The 22,526-nt window shown below is 32.9% G+C and overlaps 2 protein-coding genes across 3 annotated transcripts in view; one reads left to right on the forward strand and one right to left on the reverse strand.

Moving 5' to 3' along the window:
• Positions 1-317: 317 nt before the first annotated feature.
• Positions 318-3,544, reverse strand: LOC148613660 (NADH dehydrogenase [ubiquinone] 1 beta subcomplex subunit 4-like). Its single transcript, XM_088587128.1, has 3 exons — positions 3,288-3,544; positions 1,311-1,454; positions 318-435 (listed from the first exon to the last, which is right to left on the reverse strand). The coding sequence occupies exons 1-3, from the start codon at positions 3,441-3,443 to the stop codon at positions 364-366; spliced, it is 372 nt and encodes a 123-aa protein (XP_088443254.1). The 5' UTR covers positions 3,444-3,544; the 3' UTR covers positions 318-363.
• Positions 3,545-3,768: 224 nt separating this feature from the next.
• The window catches only part of LOC148613661 (transcription termination factor 2-like), a 30,157-nt gene continuing 11,399 nt past the window's right edge, over positions 3,769-22,526 (forward strand). The window contains exons 1-13 of one of the 2 annotated variants that reach the window (XM_088587129.1): positions 3,783-3,829; positions 5,882-5,944; positions 9,062-9,161; positions 10,056-10,142; positions 11,258-11,318; positions 12,678-13,688; positions 14,332-14,485; positions 14,901-14,999; positions 15,904-16,056; positions 17,412-17,511; positions 18,544-18,683; positions 19,831-19,959; positions 21,175-21,328. In XM_088587129.1, the coding sequence (XP_088443255.1) occupies positions 3,802-3,829; positions 5,882-5,944; positions 9,062-9,161; positions 10,056-10,142; positions 11,258-11,318; positions 12,678-13,688; positions 14,332-14,485; positions 14,901-14,999; positions 15,904-16,056; positions 17,412-17,511; positions 18,544-18,683; positions 19,831-19,959; positions 21,175-21,328 (2,279 nt within the window). In that variant the 5' untranslated portion in view covers positions 3,783-3,801. Of the gene's footprint in view, positions 3,830-5,881; positions 5,945-9,061; positions 9,162-10,055; positions 10,143-11,257; positions 11,319-12,677; positions 13,689-14,331; positions 14,486-14,900; positions 15,000-15,903; positions 16,057-17,411; positions 17,512-18,543; positions 18,684-19,830; positions 19,960-21,174; positions 21,329-22,526 lie in introns of both variants that reach the window. The other variant, XM_088587130.1, reaches the window with a different exon arrangement.

Genomic DNA, 22,526 nt, shown 5'->3' on the forward strand with positions numbered 1-22,526 from the left:
CAAAAGACACAGCAATTAATGAACAACCTAGACTCCCTTAAAAACTATGAGTATGGACCATGTGCACTGGTAAGGTGAATCATTCATTCACAAACAATTTTTGTCATTATCCTATTTTTTTTTTAGATTCAGATCCTTTTTAAAACTCTTTTCCAGCCTACCATTTTCAGCGGTGAAATTTTTAAGTCGATTCAAACAAACTGAACTAGAAATTTTGGGGCTATGCACAATTTTTAAGGTACTCAGTCTGAAAAGGACTTGAGAGCAAAATTTCATTATAGGCCTCCTGTATGGGCTAATACATTCAACAACAACAATTGTCTTTGTTAATGTTATTAAACTATGTACAATAATGTCAAATATTCAATACAGGAATTTATTCTCTCTGTCTCTAGCTGTAATTTCTCCAGCTCTACACTTTCTTTCAAATTCATCCTGAAATGAAAAAAAATCTCATAAGTACATTTCAAATAATTGGATTTTTGCAAATAATCAAAACAAAATTAGCTAAGCGGACAACTAGGCAGATAAGAAAGGAAATTCTCATTCTAAATTCAGTGTTTACGCATTTTGGAATTTCAGAATCTATATCAAATGCTAAATGGCATGTGGTTTGGTAGTATCCTCTGACATGCAGCACATTGTTCTTGCTCAGGTTTAAAGCACTTTACTTTTTTGTGACTTTTTCTAAGCATATTTTTTAAATAATTAAAACACATCTTGAAAAAAGATATATGACACAGACAGTAATAAATATTGATTGATTTATCAATCTGATTGTGGTTTTACATCCTGACCGACATTTAATTTATTCTAGACAAGAATAACAGATGGACAAAAACCTGTAATTTTTTTATTTTGGTGGCTCACTGAAGCAGGCAAATTGCCCCCATTCTGATATATTCTTCTAACTCTCAGCCAACAAGTCTTTATCATATCACTACTAAATTTTAAAGTCTTGGGTAAGACTGGGTAAAGAGTGACTTGGGTAGGGATTGAACCAACGAACTCCTGTTCTTGAGGTGAGCATGCTACATCACAGTGTTCTAGGATTCCACTTTCCCCTCACTCGGGGAAAGTTCAATTTTAGTTTGGAAAAGTTGTATATTATATTCTACTTTCCCTTTGGCAAGTAGTAAACGCAATTTTTTTTCAGGGTTTGTTAAGTTTGGAAAGCAGACTTTAACTATGGAAAAGTTAATCTTTATTTGGAGTCTTCCAGGGGAAACCTAAAATTTTCAAAAATCCCAGACCACTGTACATGTATGAAGAGACCCGCCAGGCAGTTTAAAAAATAATTTATAACTTACATGTCTACTTTGTACTGTGTAATAAAGAAGTCCAACAGGTAGAATGGTCAGTAAAAATCCCATTATCCCACTCTTAGGTGTAACTTTGAAATATTCAAATTTTGTGGCTTTAAGAGCATTGTATCTTTGAATAGCAGGATCAAACTGTAAAATAAGAGAATAATGTACAGAAAATAAATAAACCATAAAATAAATAATAATTAAATCTACAACTTCCTGCTTATATGGCAAACTTTGATATATATATTATTCAGCGTTCATTTTGTTTTTTTAGGGTTTTTTTTTGTCCTGTAGAGACTTATGCTGAAAATGTGACCCTTATACAGACTAGAAAATCAAGGATCATGGACATTATGTAGATGTTTTCATTATAAACATTATTTTATTCAGAAATTTATATTGGATAATAATGTTATATTCTAAATTATATGCAGTGATATCTTCTGCCTAAAACATATACATGTACCTATGAAATACAATTGTTGCCCCCTGATGGAGGTTTCAAAATTAGGCGACAAAAATAGCTCAATAATGATCCCAAATATCAAGATAAACTATTTCCTAATTGACATGGTAGTCAAAGGGCGGGATATTGTGTTTCTGTTCAAAATTACTCAGATTAATTGTTTTGGACTAAGGCCTAAAAAAATTGTTATGTTTCCAGTCATCCTACTGACTCTTCTTCAGACCCTCTACCCAAAAGCTTTTATTTGTTTTTTTTTTAATTATTAAAAAGCCTTCCGATTGTCTTGCATAAAGAGAGAAGAAAATAAAGCTATTTTTTCCCTATCCTAGATGGAAAAACAAAAGAGTTAGAATTACAAGTTGTTTATATTTATATAGTATAAATATTAATCATGCTAACTACAAATTCAGGTTTTGTACACTTATTCCAAATTTCCCAATTCTCCCAACTCCTGTAACATACTCTACTTTGGCAGAACAATAAAAAGGTCAAATAACTCATAGTGAGGCAAACTTAAATTGTCCCTTCAAAGCTTTTTAAAACCAAATAGTTAATAGTTAGTTCTTGAAACAAGAAAATTGACACATTACATCTACAATGTACTATTTAGCCCTTATAAAGAACAAATTATGATACACGTATTCATTTACATTACATGTGTTAAAATTCAAATTCAAATTAAAGAATAATAGTTGAACATGAGTGTTTTAAAGTATCACATTGTCAAATTAGCTACAACTGTATACTTTAGCTTTAAATATAGAAGTCTTTATGTCATACATTCAATAAATTTGGAATTTTGCACACCTTTCTTAAGGAAATTGCTTTATTGGCTCCCCATCAAGGCTGCTACCTTTTGGTTATTAATGTTGCAGGAAGTTATTTTTCTCACTAACAATGAATTTTTTCCATTGTGTATGATGTAACCTACATAGGCTATACAAACTCTACGATAAGTACTACTTGCTGTTCCAAAGCAGAAAATAAAGGAAAAAAGTCAGTTTTATTTAATATACATGCAGGTGAGTACTCAAGCATGTACATTTTTGTACATTTGTACACATAAGAAAAAATACATAGATACACGAGCCATAACGAGCTTTCAAACAAATGTAGAGATTTGAATATGGCCAGTTGGCTTCTAACAAACTTTTTGTATGGTCACTACGCCTGTAGAAAGTAAGTCTGATATTTCATTGGTATGTGCCTGGAAACCTTGACACATGTGAGGATCAAACCTTAAGTTATGTCAACTTTTCAATACCACTCTGCCATCCAGACCCATTCCTGATAATCATATGACACTGGGTGGCAACCTTTTAAGCAAAATAAAAATCGGCCTCTCAAGTGGCAAGACGGCATACTTGTTATTTGGACTATCCTGCCCCAGCCACAAGACCAACAGCTTCGTTTTCATTGCTACAGCTACACTGGAGTAAACATAGAGATCAACATAAATACTGTTCCAGACAGTATCTGTTTCACATCTAGCTTACAAATCAAACATTTACCACAACTCCTTCTCTGAAGGGATCTGTGACCTTCCTTTGCCATTCAGCTTTAAGCGCTGATCTTCGCGCTGCTCTCTGTTTTATGCTCTCTATCTCTGCAGGAGTCAAACTATACATTTTATGGGGATCCCATGACTTCGGTTGAGAACCTGACATCGTGATTTACAAGAAAAACACGAAATTGTCAAGTAACTTGGGATCACAAAACCCAGATTATTGTCCTTGACCTTCCTACTTTCACTTTGAAAGGAAGTGCCTTGAAGGTGAAAATAAAAGACTGAATTATAGTAAGTATGTAATCATATTTTTTTCTATTTAAGTTTAATTTTGATTATGCGATCACAATTAGTTATCAGCTAAGTAGTTTAATATCTGGAAGATATGATTCTATAAATTTAATTGATTCATCAAGTCTTGAACAAAGGAAACGTGTGTGTGTGTGTGTACGAGTTTTTTCTTTTAGTCATGTCATAATTCTTTACTAGCGGGGATTTTAGAAATAGAAAGTAGAAAGATGGAAGAAATAAAATGCAAAGAACATCGTAAGTTATTAAAATATTTAACCCGATATCATTTCCTAAAAAAGTATTGTAGTAATGGATTTCCAATATTTGTATTTTTTAAATTTTTTTTTATATATGTAATTTAAAACGATACTCAAGTCAGTCAAGCAGTCAAGGGCTTAATTTGAACTTTCGTTTTGTTCACTTTACTTTTGTTTTTAAATTATATAACTCAGAACTAGAAGTAAAGATATGAGGCAGGTCTGATGTAATATTGAAGAGGAGAAAGTGGAATTGATATTCTTGTCGGGAAGTGTAGAAATGGCTAAAACAGTGGTATCATGAAAAATTTATCAAAACTTCAAGAAAATAGAAATATTCAGTGGTACCATGAATAACCAAAAACCTGTTCTTTTTGTTTTTTTTTTTTTTTTAAATCCAGGTGGAGAAACTAAAAACCAGGTGTATATATATCCTAAAACCTCACTGAAGTGAGGTTTTTTTTCTCGGCATCAAGGATTTTTAGAGTAGACAGGAATGGAATCTCACGCTTTCTCTGTATCTCACATGGCGAGATTTAATCATACTCATCACATATATTTTCAAGTGTCTTGTAATTAGTGGTTGATACTCTCGATATATGGGATAAAACATGGATGGTTTCAGGCCCGGATCCAAGGCCTGGTATGCCGGACATACACGCCCCCCTCAAATCGATAAGAAAAAAATGTTTCACCACAAGTTTCATCCCATAATATTTCTTGCCTTGCTTTGCATGGCATTTAATTCAATTAACGCCCTTCCCTCAAGAGAAGGGTTTGAAATTCAAATTAACATCATAGCCTTCACTGACAAGATGTCACCAGTTTGAAGTACATATTCATTTTGTTAAAAAACTTGATTAATGTAGATTAACTACATGGTTGTCAAAAATAAATATATGAACAAAATCAGCTTTAAGTCAATATTCGGAACTACAAGGAAGGAGTTAAAATCTTCCAAATTAGTTTTGCTATATATCTACCATACAAATCTTGGAATTGACCAAATGAGGTCAAATAAAAGCTTTGATGTCACGAATGAAGGGAAGGCTGCGGCTATAAAACTTTTTATATACACCCTCTGACAATTTCGTATAAATTTTAAAAAAAGTTTAGGACAATTAATCGGGTTTGGGTGAAGGAGTTTGAATTTTAAATGAGAATGGAAGACCGCCCTCAAAGATGGGACCAGATTGAAATTTTTAAAAGAGATTATGGTCTCAAATCGAGATATTGATAAAATAAACATTACATTAGTCTGGAGGCAATTTGAGGTGGGATATTTTAAAATTTTTTTCAAACCATTTGGGTCAGAATGCTTACATTTATCACGATAAAATGTTGAAGCTACGTAGAATGTCCACCAATAACAGGGCACTATCAGCATCATAGGTTATCTTGCTGTTAGTCACCCAACGCAACATATTTATTAACGTATTATGTGAAATATGCGAGATTCCAATCCTTCTATATTTAAAGGAGAAGACTATGTTATTGCGCAAGTTGTAAATATCAAAACTAATCTGTTAAATGTTCATGAAAATTAAATTGAAACAAAATAATTTCCTTTTCTTAACTAATTAATCAAGATTAATAATTAGGGAATTTGAATTTCCTGCGCCTATAGGCACCACCATGATCGGTTGAGCTGTGATGTCACGAAGCATGCACAAATTTGGGACTTTACCACTATAATTTCAACCCAAATATACAGAAGAAGAGATTGAGGCACGTGTCAGCAAATGTCAGACAACATTGATTTGCAGCCAGAATGTCCGAGGAAAATCTAATGGCTTCTTCCGAAGAATGTTGGTGTTGCCAGTCAAAAAAACTTTTGAATATTTTTTTTATCATTTGTGCAGTAGTAAGCTTGACGAGACAGCATATTTTGGTGATTAGATAAACAGGATGGTAGAAATATTTACGGAATATTATTAGTTAACATATTATATACAGTACTTGTATTAGTATCAAAAAGACTAGTGATGTTATCAGCTAATCAGAAGCTATTGGTAAAAATCAATGAAGTCTGCTTATGAACTTCTTTCAGATAAGAGAGTCCTGCAAGATGGCTATATACATATATTTCAAAGACTTCAAACTTTGCATAGCCGTAAGCATTTTACAAAAGCACATTTTGCATTAAAGGTTATTTACTTTTGCTTACATGGCTGATGGGTATGATTTTTCATAAGAGCCTAACTTCATGCAAAGGTGGTCTTTCCCTTGCTTCCAACATCATTTAAATATATATTGAATTTGTTTTTTATGCATGTATATTACAACATTTTCTAACTACCCAACTAAAGTCGGTAATAATCAATATGGCATCAGAAAGACATGTGACTAATTTCAAAGTACTGATGCTGTATTGATTGTTGGGTAGCTAGAAAGTGTTGGAATATTCATACACTTTTTTTTCATGAAGGACTTATTTCAAGAATGTTTAAATGAAATTATGAGTAACTATACTACCGAAAAAAACATATTTTATTGAGGTTTTTTGGATATATATATATACCTGATTTTTGGATTTCTATCTGTTTTTTTGGTTATTTGAGCTACTTAATATTCAGCATACAGGTAAAATGAATCTTTAAATTAGGTGCAGCCAAATTAGGTACATGTAGGTCTTGACTTCATGAATTCAAGTAGAAGTTTTAGGTTTTCCTTTATTCAGTCATACCTTAGACTTCAAAATTGGTCCTCACTGCTTGCCTGCCAAACACGCAGTAGTGAAAACTGGTTGACCCAGACTCAGAAAGGTCTGATTGGCATAGCATGCCCTTCCTTCAAGATGGGCATTGAGCTAGTGCTTCAGAAATCTGGTCTACTTAAAAACTTGGTACATTTATTTGATCAGTTGTTTTCATCCAAAAATTCATAAAATATCTATGTTAAGCTACAACTTTAATCACTGAATTAATTTATCAATCAATCAATTTACATGTGTATTCAAGGCAAATTAAGTAGCCACTCTGATTTACCAGGACAGGGGTTGAAAATTTTCTTGGGAAGACCTGAGTCCTGGACTTTTTCATCTTTTGTACACTAAGCCCGAACAATGTTGTGTCAAGTCCCAATCGATATAAATTCCATTTTGTTATCTGATATTCTTATGTATAATTCTATGTTTGCAGGGAAGAAGACACAGTGTCAATTGATTCCGTTTCCAGGTCTGATGCCTTGTCGTCAGCTTTCCGTTTCTGCGTTTTGTAACCGTGAAATTGTATTGGAGCAACAATATTTTCCTCAAAAGTTTATTAAAGAAATTTGATCTATATCATTCCAGCGCTCGATTAATAAAATTTGTAGTGTCAAAAAATGCATCTGATTAAGCACAGGTGTGATTCAGACTTTAGAATGACTAATCAATAGGTCGATCTAGTGAATACCCATTCTAAAATTAAAGAGATGTTTTCTTACTTTCAAAAATAAAACATTCATTCTGTTTAACCATTAGAATATTTTGAACATATTTGCCAACTTTCAGACAGTTTAAATGAGTATCATCTGAAAAAATATGTTTTTTTTTAGAATGATATCAGAGTTGCAGGGCCATAAAAACTGCAAACTGGGCTGTCAAGAAACAGGGCCTAAGTGTTTTCTTACATCTTGCTTTAATGAACTCATGAATATAACATTAAATTCCTTACAAAACAACATTACTTACACACATACAATGCTATGAAGTCAAAACTATCCCAAATTTTATCAATTTTTATAAAAATAAAAGTCAAGCTGCCTTCCCCCTTTTAACCATCTATACCAATACCCATAAATTTTCTATATTGTCATTGAAAGACTTGTTTTGGGTGATTTTCTGATAACATTCATGTTTTTGCATCTAAAATATCACAAAAACAAGTGCTTCATAAGTAAGAACATTCTTATCCGCACACATGAAATCTCAATTTTTTCCAAATTTCCCTCCTTGCACTTGCAATATTCTCTCTTAACTTGCTTAAACTAACAGATATTACTACAAGCAAGTAAAAAGGACCATTAGATATGTAAAACACTACTTTTTAACAGAAAAAGTACATTTCTGAACCTATCAAGTCTTATAATTGGTCAAAATCACAAATTTGACTGATTTTTTAAGAAAATTGTAAAAATTGTGATATTTTGGAGGAAATTTTGATTGTACATCACACTTTGCATGGTTTTAAAGAATTTAAGACAGTTTGGAACACTTTTGAGAGAAAGAATACAAACCACTAATTCAGATTCCCATTACTCTCTATGATAATTTGCTCATTTTCATGGGATCCTCAGTAGTTTATCTTAAGTTTAACCTAACCAAAGTCATATATCACCTGAAACATACACATGTACTGCTAAAATTAGTTTATTTAAGTTTGAGACAGCATACTTTGGGCTCAATAAAATAAACTAATTTGGTAGAACTATAAATAAAGATGGTCTAAATAAAGAATTTTTAAGATTCCCCAGGCTATTTTTAGGGTAGATGAGTTACAAGTGTCATTGCTGCACTGCAAGGTAGTAAACCCTTGTGAAATTTTGAGTGACATAGGGATCAGATAGCAGTTTTTTGCATATATGTATATCTCCAAAATCGTTTGTTTTAACCAATTTGACATGCGATAGAAGTGTTCGGCATGATGAGATCTATGTGACTAAAATCTGTTGATCCATGTTGGAGTTATTGGTCTTTTTGTACGTTTTTGCTGTTTTTGGTGTTATAACTTCCGAAAATCTTCTCCACAAAAACTGCAGTACAGAATTCAATGAAAGTTGGTATGATTGTTCCCAAGAGTATTCTGCGCAAAGCTGCTGTTGGGAATTTTTATCCATGAAAAAACATGTTTGCTTTTACAAGAAATTAAATGTAGCTTATCAAACCAGGTGAATGATTCAGGCTTTCTAGAGCCTCTAGTTTCATTTGATGGTCCTTTCTGGTTTAAAAGAGCCATAAAAAATGATGTCCAACGTAGTTGTGAAATAAATTGTGATGCCTCAGCTAAGAAAAAGCTGACCCAAAGATCATTTTGAAGAGTACTAGTAACATTTTTCATATGAGTATTTTGTGTCAGCTTTTTAGGACAGAAAAAAGAAACTTACTTATTTTTTATCTCAAGTTGCTAATTTTTTAGATGAACCTTGCTATTTTTATAAGAAAGGGGTAGGCAAGTCTGCGGGAGGCATCACATAATGTACTATTTCATTTTCATTGATAAAACCATAAAACATTTACTTCTATTTGTAGAGCAGCTATGCTATTTGAAGACTGGTACTAAAGAGGGTCCTAATTATGGTGTTAGTTTTTATGTTTGCCCTGTATCATGTGGATTTTTCAAACAAACAGAGTGAGTTTATTGGGTAGTATTTGTAACATGGGAGATTGGTTTGATTTGTTCATTTTACCTTGTAGCTGCTTACCTGAAACTTGGAAACAGTTCAATATTTTTTCATAATTTAAACCTTTTAGTACAAAGTACATCCATGCACACCAATTTACCTCTTTGTAAAAAAAACATTTTTGTAGACAGAATTATTGTATTTGATTAATTTAGTAATTTAAGTACCAGTCCACATAAAATTCAGACACTACCAATGGTAAAGTGATTCATGGTGAAGAAAAACCCACCAAACAAACAATGCTGTATCATTCTACATATGCTATACTTTCACATAACAATAAACATTTCTGAATTTGGATCTGAACTTTTAAGAAAATCATATATTCATCTCCCACTAAAATTAACCAAATGAAACCAAATCAAGAACAACAACTCTTGTGGAGTGCCAATTTCATTTTAAAGGCGCAACAACAAAACAAACCAAGACTGGTTATGTTATCAGTAACTGTCTCTGAACAAGAAATAAAACTGAATTTGGTGGGTTTTTGACATGCATGAACCACCTTCTGTTTGATTTTGAGACAGACTACTACTTAAATCCCCATGGACCTTTTGAAAGGTATTGAATTCGACCCTGGATATTTATTTGTGTTTACTTGTCATACAGTTTTGGGGTAAAATTAAACAACTGTTAAATGGCCTTTTTGTTTCATTAACAATTTGTCAGCTAAAGTAATAAACTAGGTTATACACAATTTAATTGTACATTTATCTTCCACTTGATCCAAAAATTAAAAAGGGATTCAAATATGTACAAAAATGTTAATCTGACAATACTTCAACTACAAATGTAGCTTGCAACTTTAATGAAATTAACTTCAAAGTGTATTATCATTTTAGTATACAATCAAGAAAATGTCCTCAACATCCAGACCAGATAATAGATTTACAAGCTGTTTTCTTTGGAAAGAACTCAGGTGAAAAAAGGTATGTGTATTATTATTCTAACTACAGAGTACATGGTATTTGTGTAGGATTATAATCAAGAGCTTTAAGATGGTGAGTCAGTTAAGATGCCTTTATAGCAACAGGCTAAATTAGTAACTTATGTAGATAGCAGTGATTTATCGAATGTTCCCATTGAAATAAAATTTCGATTTTTCACACTGTTAAATAAATTCTGTAACGTCACTCTCAGTCTTTCTCCTGCCAAAACATCACAACACGAATATCTGTTTGCCGTTCACAAACTTTGAAATTTGTGTTGATAATAGCAATGAATAATGGAGGAAATTTATATAATAAATAGGATAATCACTTTGTTATTGCAAATAACCAAAATATGATTACTCATGCCAAGAACACTAAGATTTAACTCATATGTGGAACAAGTGCCGCTTGCCACACGTTAAATACAGGCGTTTTTGGGAACCAATAATCCTTCTTTGGTTATTCACTCCGTCCAGTTAATTATCCTTTTAGAAACCTTGTAAGTTCGGTAAGTTCTTTCAAAATAAAGCTTTCACTCTTGTTTGTTTAATGTAAAGGAACAGTCTTCACAACTTACTTTCCAGTTCATAGGCCTGAACTACACTTTTCAGAAATTTTTATATAGTGACTCTTTGCTTGTAGTAGTTAATTTTGACAGGCCTTAGGCCTCGGACTACTGCTTAATCATGAAGACCGAAGGAAGATAACCTTCTCATTGAGGAGAGGTAGAACAGTCAACATTTTATGTTTCACTTCAAGATTCAAGTGTCAATCAAAAGAACATATTCAAAGGACAAAGACCAGACTGGGAAAACAGACACACACAACAAAGAACATTTAAACACTATAATAACACACACAAGTGACAGAACATGGACTACACTAAAAAAAAACTGAGCAAAACATGGACTACACTGAAAAAAACTGAGCAAAACATGGACTACACTAAAAAAAACTGAGCAAAACATGGACTACACTAAAAAAAACTGAGCAAAACATGGACTACACTGAAAAAACTGAGAGCATGGACCAGGTGCACCAAAATATATGAAGTGAAAGACCAGTTTGTCTTCACATTTGTTGAAGGATGTGAAATATTTTATTTTTTTTAGACAGTACCACAGATGCCATGGAAGAACTGAGGGGCAGTCATGGTGTGGGTACAGTAAAAAGGTATCATTTGAAACTATAAGTTGTGAAACTTGTGTCTTATCCATTTGTTGCTATTTGAACAGTAAAATATGTTTTAACTAACTGAACTAGAAGGACTAAGGTATATGTTGTCATAATTATGTTTGCTCAATTTTTTATTTCATGTTTAAAATGTATCATCCTCATTAAATTATACCTTTTTCCACTAACAATTGAATCTCTACCAGTGTTTTAGCCAGGAAAACTATTAGTCACTTTTGCATTACCCTTTTTGCTGGTGCCAAAATTTTAATCCCTACAATAGCAAGAACTAATTCAGATGAGAAAGACATTTTGACTTACTGTGTATGATTTTAATGGTCATATTTACTTGATTTTGATATACATGTACAAATTTTCAAAATCAATTTTTGCATCTGCATTCTTTTCATTCAAGGGATTAAAAGCCGGATTAAATTTTTAGCAAACAACATGAACCATGTAGGATTTTGTCCCATTGTTCTATACTGTTTTTATGTAATTCATAAATTGAAAACTGCTATCTGTGAGGGTCTTTCACTGAAAAATACATGAAATAAAAATGTTTACTATTTTTATTATCATTTTATTCTATTACTTACTCCCTGTTTGATACAAGGACTCATTTGTATTGAGTGTGTCTATTCAGTCTTATCATATTTTTCTCTATCAACAACATGTCAATTTCATTACCATGTGTGTTATTTTTAGACTAGGGGAATTTTCCATTCCATTCTATTTATTTATTGATTTTCCTGCTGAAAAAGTCACATGACAATTATATAATTGTGACAGTGCCATGAAAAAAACCCTCAGACAAGTCAATTTACTAGCTATTAAAACTAGCTACCTACTACAGCACTGGTATACCAACCTGAGTAATTGTAGCATGGACAAGAAAACTTTAAAGCAGACTATATTTTATTCATTATTTTTAAGCAGGAATTCCAGTTTGAATTTTAACCAATTTTAATCCAAAACCACATGTGTATGTTTAAACAAATGTTTTACATCGGTATGTTTAAGGAGGTAGACTTAGGGTAAGGGACACAACTCATACAAATCATTGGAATGTTTACATTCAGCATTTTACATCAATCTCATATAGCATCAAATTATCTTGGTCTGATTTCATTCTGTTTTAAATGAAAGCTTGAAAGACTTAAGTGAAATTGAATGTGATACAAACATATCACTGATTTCATGAGTTATGTCCCTTACCCAAGGTCTACGTCCTCAAGGATTTATAACAATACAAACTGAAAAACAAATCACAATTAGCAACCAATTAAAAGTCCACAGAAAATCAGAATTATAGCAATCTTAAAAAGAGTAATACTATTTGAATTCTTTTCATTTTAGCTATCTGTTAAGCCACTAAAAGATAATAATGGACAGATTACAGACAAAACAGGACAGAGCCATAATTCTAATGTAAAAGAAACTAAAACTCCCCCAAAAGATGCCTCTGGAAAGTCATCTTCGTCTCATACTGATCAACTTAGCTCAAGAGATGAAGGCCAAGTAGACCATGATAGACAGTCACAGAGTAGATCAAAGTCAACTGACTTGAAAAATCCTGAATGTGAAGGCTATTCGAAAAATGGATCTAAATCAGATGAATCTGAGAACTCCAATATTTTAGAAGGAGTAGGTAATCTTAGCATAGCTGATAATGATTCTGATGATGACAAGATAAACAAGGCTATGGCTAACTTAAGCACTCATGAAGATAAAGAGGAAGACGTTATCAATGTTTCATCTTCCAGTGGTAATTCTGGTTCCCTACCAAGCCCAGGTTTATCTGGTGCCAATAAAACAAGTAAAATTTCTCCAAGAACTGATATCGCTGAAAAGTACAGTAAATATAAGATAAAAAAGAAGACTCCTGTTAAAGAGGCAACTGATAGCCCTAAAGATGATGGAAATACTGAAACTAACATTAGCCTGTCACTCTCAGAAAGAATAAGGCAAAAATCTGGAGATAGTATAAAATCCTCCTCCATCTCCAGTTGTTCATCTGTCTCAGAGAATCAAGGAGAAGAGGTGATTGATCTTGTCAGCAGTAGTGATGAAGATGATGAGTTGTCACAAAAACCTCAGCGATACCAACCTTCACCCCAGGTTAAAGGACAAAAAGTAATACAGAATTCAAATTCTGGTTCAGAATCAATTATTAAAGATGCACTCAAACAGGTTCAAGGTCAACAGGGTCAACCAACAGTTGCCATGGCAACACAGCATGCAGCACAAATACAGAAGTCACAGTTCATAGCACCTAAGCCAAGTGGCCTGACATCAGCAGCTCAGTATGAGCTACAACTAGACATGGATAGAAGGACTGACTTACAGAGACAACTAGAAAAATTAAAGGTAAACTGTTACAAAATATACACTGATGAAGGTCAAGTGTTAGATAGAGTTGTCTTCCCTTGATTAAATGATGATCACCCGATGAACTGCTTTAGTAGAAAATTGAAAAGAACATTTAATATTCTATTATATCCCAAAGATGCAAATATTCAAATCTATATTTGATAGGAGATTAAATCTCCTCAATTGTTCAGTCGTTAAGTGTATGCTGCCTAACATAATAAATTTATATAAAATATTACCAATGGAGTGATTTAAAAAGGTGTTATGAAGAGATGAACAGATAGATAAACATACAAATGGAATATTTGTGTATTCTCTCACTCTTTAAATGCAAGGTTTTATTGGCCGGGTGGAAGTCGTGCAGATCGGCTTATAGATAATATTGGTGAATATGGGTTGAAAATATTTTCATAATATTTTTCTCAGCAACTATAAATCACTTTTACAAGATATTTGGTACACTGCTTCAGTATGGGGTCCCATTTTGTGGGAAGCGATTTCAGGTCTGTCGCACTTATACTTCTTGTTAATGGCAACCCAGCAATTCCTGTCCTTAACTCATTTTACAATAGATATAAATGTTGTATATACATTCTAATTTTTATAACTCAGAATATATTTTCTGTTTGTTATTTCACAGACTGTAGTAGCTACAGCTAAAATGTCTGCCTTGCCAGATAAGGGAGAGAAGCTTCGTAGGCAGGTAGATGATATTGAGCGAGCACTGAAAGCTGTAAATAGGAAAATAGCTAATGCCCAGAGTGCAGGGTCAAACCCACCTGCCATAAATATAGGTATAGTACCCATAACTTGAAACCATAGATATTATATCCAGCAATTATTTTCTCACCACAATAACATATCTTTGCGATTGAAGAGCAAAAACAAAACTCGATACTTCTGCAAGCAAAAACATCTATATGTATTACACTGTGTTTAAATGAATTGATTATTTTTTTTGTTTGTACATCCATCTGTCTGCCAGTACACATATCTTTTGATATATTAATGGTAGGACATAACTCTTGAAATCAGTGATATGCTTGCTCCCTAAGATTATTTTAAGGGAGAATGTTAAACTGATTGTAGGAAGCTTTTGTTTTTCATTGTTTTCTGCTTTTTCAGTACAACATTATTGGCCTTTTAACACTAAAAAATGAGGGGAGGTGTAGATGTATCCGGTGCTTTAACCACACATGTCTATTTCAGCTCCAAAACCTGCAGATACTATACAACAGCCAAGTGCTGCCCCAGCTAGTTCTCAGCAACAAACAGCTCAGTACAAGACTGTACAAATTGTTCAACCAGGTATTGTATTCATAGATTTGTTCAACCAGGTACTTGGCTTGTAAGTCTTGTCCTTGTCATTGACCATGTAAATTTATCCAAAAACCCATTTTGCATAAATATGATGATAAAAATGCTTAACTACATGTGTATTTCTAGACTAGCAAGTTTGGTAATGACACAAAATGTAAATTTTTATAATTCTTTCATCAAAGGAGGCAATCTAAATACATGATTGATTGATTGATTGTTGTTTTTAATGCTGTTTTGGTGACCAGGGCCATATCACTGCAAGAACATTTAACATTTAACTAAATACAAATCAGTCTTCATTTTTAAATGTTTTTAACATTAGAAATTACTGATAAAAAACTAAACCAAGCAAGAGACTTACAAGCCTTATTATCAGACTAAGTGCGACATAAATTTGAGTTGAATGAAGATCTCATAATGAGTATTCAAAGGTCCATAGACAGTAAGAATCAGTTGAAACCAAACTCTCTTAGACTGCAGACATTGTTTGTTGGGGGAATGGGGCAAGTGTTTATACAGATGAATTATTTTTATGGTTTCCTTTTGAACATTTGTTTTTTTTACAATGAAGTTTTAATCTGAATGATATACATGTACAATGTAAAATGTTTTCATTGAAAACTAAAATGTTCTATATAAAATTATTAACAAATCTTTAAAATAAAAAGAACTCAATGTACCTCCACAGTATGTAGTAGACATTATTGAATGATATTGGTTTCGAAATATTTCCTTATTTGTCAGTGTTTGTGTCCCATAGTACAATAATTTTTTTTCCCAAAATCTTAAATCGCCTAAGTAACCCTAATGAATCAAGGAAACGCATAGAACAAAGAACAATTCTTTACGAAATATTATCGTTTAATTATCTTGGTATGATTCCATATTGTAGGTGGACAGACTTCAATGGTTAAGATACCAGTTTCAGCTAATGCTCAACCAATCTCGAACCACCAGGCCCACAACCCACAGGGTCTGAAACAGACCAGTATTCTGGCCCATGCACAGACTATACCACCACATATCATGCAACAACTTTATGCAGGTAAGTCAATAAATAAATTGAATGATTCAAAAATTTGGTTTAAACAGGAATATCTGTTTACAGTTAAGGATATATTTTTAATGAGTCCACTTCTGTTGTCTTTTTGTCAAACAAAGGGTGCAGTACCTGAACCAATCCACGCAACTAAAATTGTGATTGGCCATCAATCACCGATCAGTTTCCAATCAATCATTGAACCAATCTATCAAAATGGTGATCGCATCACATGACCACAGACCATCAATGTATTTTACGGATTCCGTTGTTCCATTTGTGAATTTTTATACATATTTACATAATGCAATAGATTTAAACATCATTTGATTATTTTTATTTTACATTTGTTTTATTTTTAACATGAACCGATCATCTGTCATTTTACACAACAAAACTGTTCAGGTCAGTCTTTGGTTATCGTTCCATCAGCAATAAGTCAGCAGTCATCGTTCCGTCAAATAGTTGTGTAGATCGGTTCAGGGACTGTACATGTATATAACAGTCATACCTCTGTCCATCCTTCCATCTGCCTGTACTGACTGTAGGTTATAAAATTTGACTCAAACTTTGTCCTTATTAATTTTCAGAATTTTATTCATTTTTCAGGTCGAAAGTTCAGGTCACATAGTCAAATATTATTAAAATCATAAAAGGAACACCATGTTTCATGAACCATTGTTGATGCTGTCATCACATTTCCCATGTAGAACTTTATGAATTTTCTTTAAGTTTGATATTACATGTTTATATAGAATATTTAAGGGCATAGTTCAGAACTACATGTATTTATAGACTCCATTCAGTACATATCCAAAACCAGTGACTGAAACACGGATACATGTCATGAGACAACATTTAAGTGGCAAGTCTTTGTAAGAATCATGCAAATTCTGTAATATGTGATACACTATAACTAAACCTGGCTAAAATACTATAATATTTTAATATGTAACTAAAATGGCTACATATTTTTTTTTTAATAAGTTGCTTTATAGGTCTATATGATGAAATGTATGATTATTTATTCCAATCTGTCTGCTCTTAGGAGATAATTCGCATTGAAAATCCAGCTGTTTCTATTGTATTTTAGGGTCAGTTACATAGTTATCTCCCTTAATGTTGAATTCTACAGGTCATTCTTTATAATTTAAATCTCTTATGAACAAGGGTTATATAAAAAGTCATTTGTTACTGTCTGTTTACCAAAGCATTTTAAACAAAATATCAACAAAAAAATATGTAGGCTTTCCAACCATGAATCACATTTTGCATGATTCTTAGATTGAGTGCTACTTAAGTATCCATTCCACAAATATTTTTTACTTTTACGAAGAATAATGAACTTGTAATACTTTAAGCAAACCCACAACAAATGCAGTTGTATGGTGGAAGAATGACGAACCAGAGGCTAAGGGAGGTTACCAGTATAACAGCTGGAGCTATTGAAAAACTTCACAAGTATGTAGAATCGTGATACGGTGTACCAGTATTTCTATTTTTATATGTATGTGTTATGATTTACCACTGTCCATTCATCTGTTCACACATTGTACTGTCTTTGAGGAATTTTTATTATATTTGGTACAGTGTGTGTTTGTTGCACGGAAGAAAGCTAATTTTATTACCATTCTCCTTAAATAAAGGGGACATATTGTCTTGATTTGAAGGAAAAATACATTTCATGTAATCATATGGCGAGAATAGGTATGGTGTATATGTCAAAGAGACAACAAATCCACCAGGATGAAAATGTCAGCCTAAGGTCACCCATTGGTCTTCAATAAATGAGGAAACCCTTACACCACATGGCAAGCTGCAGCTGGTCCTAAATCATTTTTAACACAGGTACAACGAAAAAGTTACCCCTATATACTCAAGTAACATAAAAATAATCTAAAGGTGGAAACAAAACAAGACCAGAGGCCAGAAATTCCTGACTTGAGACAGGAATAAAAATGTGGCAGGGTTTGGCATGATCACAACCCTCCCCCTTTAAAATCTGGCCACTGTGGAAAAAATATTACATAATCAAATACATGTAATTCTATGAAAAGAATATTACATAACTAAATACTTGTATTTCAACATATCTAAGGTTAAATGAAGAGCATGTTATATGTAGTTTTCCATTTTGTATTGATTGGAAAATCATAACCCTAATTTTATAGATACAAATTTGCAGTTTTTTTCCTTCCAACCCAAGACAATATTTTCCATATCATGTTGGCGCATTGAGTTATAATTTCATCGAAATGCACTGAAAATTATCATTTCAAGGGGCAGATAACTCTGTCTAAAAACTCATTTTTCTAAGATTCTATTGAAAAATTTCTGAGCAAAGCCAGTGATGCAGAGATCAAATAATTGTCTTAGCAAAATAGAGAAAGTTTCCTTGAGTGATATATATTCTGATTTTTCCCATTTTGCCTGATTCTTACAAACACTTACACTTAAGTTTGACCGGACCTATTTTCTCCTTACTACTTGTAGACAACTGGAGACCTGTCCAGATGAAGACCACCAGTTAGAGGATCCAGAAGGGTTGAAAGTTCCTTTGATGGTTCATCAAAGACAAGCACTAGCTTGGTTAGTGTGGAGAGAGAAACAGCAACCAGCAGGAGGCATTCTGGGTAATGTCACATGATGTGGACAGATTAGCAGATTGAATATATATGTAAAGCACACAACATTGGACTTTGTGTATCAATTTTTCTTACTACCCTCCACATGTACTTGTTTTAAAATTAATTAAAAATTATTTAAAATAATTATCTTGGACTTTGTCCTAAAAATGCAAAATAAAGTATCTGCTGATTTTGGTTTAAAATAAAAGGATAAAGATTGTACATGTTTATATATTTTGTACAATTGACCATTATAAACTGATGCTTTACATGTAGCATTCATATATATGACATCACACCACAAGACTGAAAGCAGGGACAGATCCAGGATTTCAGTTTAGGTGGGGGGGAGGGACGTTAATTGAATTAAATGCCGTGCAAAGCAAGGCAAAACATATTTTTGGGGTGAAACTTGTGATGAAAATTTTTTTTCTTACCGACTTAAGGGGGGGCATGCCCGGTACGCCAGTCCTTGGATCCGCACCTGGAAAGCTTTAAAATAAACATTTTAAGATAGAATAGAAGTGTTAGGGGATAGGTAGTTTATCAAGAACTACTGTATTTTATTCTTGTTTTTTTATGGATTGATCTTTCCCAAGAGCATTGTGTTATGTGCACAATGTTATTCATTTTATGGCTCTCCTAGATTCTAAGTACACAGGGATCATTTAGGATTGGTAGAATGTGTCAAATCACAATCACAATTGAAAATAAGAAAATGACCAATAGTTAAATTCTACTCAGTCAACATGACCTAGTTTTTTTAAATATCAAATATGTATACAGGCAAATTTATTTCACATGATTTTCACACAAACTTTACATGATTTTCACTGTGACAGAGTTCATGTGAAATTTGAGTGAATCAAGCCTTCACATGTATTATTCTCATGCAATTTGTGTTAAGTGAATTTCACATGAAAATCACATTAATTTCATGTAAAGTTCACATGAATTTCATGTGAAGCTCAATTAACATGAACTTCACATGAAAAATATTTGCCTGTGGTGGCCTATACAACAGATGTTATGTTCTTTGCCTGGTTAAGAGAGAAAAAAGACAAAAAATAAGCCTGAGTTCGTCTAGTTTGCCCTATTCTAATTCCAAACAACTTTCAAATTCTACCAATTGGTTACTGGTTTGTATTTCCAGCTGATGATATGGGTCTTGGAAAGACATTGACAATGATATCACTGATAATGAAACAGAAACAGTTAAAGGAAGGTGGAACAGATGAAGATAAACAGGTGTGGCTCAGTAGAGACAAACAACTAGAAAAATGTAAGTGTTAGTGTTAGACTTCTCTTTCATTATGTTTATATTGAAAAAGGTGTGAAGAATAATGATGAGAGAGTAACCAAGGGAACCAAGGTTATATCAGTAATCAAAAGAATGTAATCCAGGGACAAAGACCAGACATGGAAAACAGACATGCACAACAAAGAACATAAAGTAACTTAAATCATACAAAGTAGCAAAAGCGAATGAGCAACTCTGACTCCACTAAAAACTGGGAACATGGACCAGGTGCACCGGTAGGGTAAGCGTCCTCTGCTTTTCTAGAAACACCCGCCGAGTTGCTCATAAAAAATCAAGTTCGGGGTAGACAAACGAGAAAAGGAAAACTATGACCAGTTGAATAAATCAGTTTTCATGGTGCAGATGGATACACCATAACGATCCACAAGTTCATGATGACGACCATAAAACTTCTGTAGTGATGACATCAATCTTGTAGCAACATAACCCTGTTACAGAAGCCTATTTGTTAGAGTTCTAGCGTGATACAAAAAGTCTGCGTAGTTTCGGCAAGCTCTGGCATGACCTATGAGTTGTGATATGAACACTCCATTTATTTAGAAGAACATAATATGAGATAGGTGCCTTCGTCAATGTGAGTGAAGGAAATTTAAAAGTCTTGATGACTTTTTTTTGGTGACTTTTCTTTCATCAAGTTCATATTGAAGAAGGTGTAAAAACAATTTGTTGATGAATTCATCTGTAAGAATATAATATGAGATAGGTGCTGCCTTAAATGTGAGTGAAGGAAATTTAAAAGTCTTAATGAAGTCATAAGGTTATTTCATTGCTACCAATTTTGCTGGCTTTACCTGCTCATTACATTTTACATATACCATAATTATGATTGTTAAAAGAATGAGATGGGACTGCTTCTAAATGACTGTGTTACTACTTTTTTGTACCAATATAGCATTGAACATACGGAAATATCATTTGCCGATGTATGTCATATTTAAAAGAACTGTGAACATATCCTTTCATGGATATCAGTTTTTGAAGTATATCAAAGTAAACTTGAAATATTATATCTTATCCAGTACTTGGTACTTTGTCCCAAAAAAAGACTGCATTGGGTATGTAGCATTACAGTTCCAAGAAAAATTAGTTCCAAACAAAAATTAGGATATTCAACAATAGAAAAATACCTCATCTTGCAGCAATACATGAACTAACACTATTAGACTTTTGTTTTAGTGAGTAAAAACCTTGTGAAATCCCAAGCTTCACTCGTCATTTGTCCAGCCTCCCTCATTCACCAATGGAAGTCAGAGATAGAGCGACGTGTCCGGGGCAGTAGACTGAAGGTTATGTTATATCATGGTCCTGACAGGGAATCTGATGTTCTGAAGTAAGTTTGTTCTAGATAGCTGAGAAGTCATAGGTTGATTTATTATATATAGCTGAGAGGTCATAGATTTAAAGAACATTTGCGAATGAAACACAGATGCCGGTACTGTGAAAGTACTTATTTTCGTGGGTACCAATGATCATTGTTTAGGGAAAAATTATCAGTTCATCGATTTGTGAAATTGTCGAATTTACTAACTTCTCATAGAAACTAATAGGAAATTTCTTTTTCATTGGACCAAATTTCCTAGTTTACAAAACCAACAAAAACCACGAAAATAGGTACCCCACGAGCAATAATACTTTCACAGTGTTTAGGGTTGATTTCAAACTTGGTTTTTAGCCTTATATTCATGGGACAAAGGTTGTGAACAATTTTGATTTCTGTCTGAAATCTCCTTCCTGTTTGCAGACCTGATTTTCTTTTGCTTTTTTCAAATCCAGAATTTACAGACTACAATTTCAGGTTTTTTTCTTTTACCTTAAGTTTACTTCCGATTTCTTCAATTTCTGCTTTTTTAGTTGGCTCTTTAAAACCATGCCTTTGTTTAGCAGAACTCTTCGTCACTTGAATTATGATTGTGATAATTTCTGTTGCAAAAATTCTCTCTTAATTGGACTTATTTTAAGTAGCACTCCTGGTAAGAATCATGCAAAATGTGATTTATGGTTGGAATGCCTACATATATTGATTTTTGATATTTTCTTTAAAATGTTATGGTTAACAGAAATTAGCATGTGACTTTTCATATAAAACTAGGTAAAAAACATTTAGAATGTACTGTAGAATTCCAAATTAATGGAGAAAACTGTCAATGACACTAAAATACAATATAAACTTTTGGATTTTCAATGTGGATTAACTCCTAAGAGCAGACACAGATTGGAATGAATGATTATACATTTCATCATATAGATCCACAAAATATCTTAGTTACAAAAATCAGAATGTGTAGCCTTTTTTTTTTTTTGGGGGGGGGGGGTGTATCACATACTGCAAAATTTGTATGATTTTAACAAAGACTGCTACATAAATATTGTCAGCAGATTCACTTTAATGAGTTGCTAAGGCAAGGCAGCCATTGCTTAGAATTTGATATACCTAAAAGACAACATGTTCAACATCATATTTCACAAGTTTATGTAGGCATATCAAAGGATTAGACTACCACTGATGAAGTACAAATTAAATACCTTCA

Source organism: Perna viridis, chromosome 6 (assembly GCF_037379345.1).
Source record: "Perna viridis isolate PV_CMFRI_1.1 ecotype Kerala chromosome 6, ASM3737934v1, whole genome shotgun sequence".
Lineage (NCBI taxonomy): Eukaryota > Metazoa > Mollusca > Bivalvia > Mytilida > Mytilidae > Perna > Perna viridis.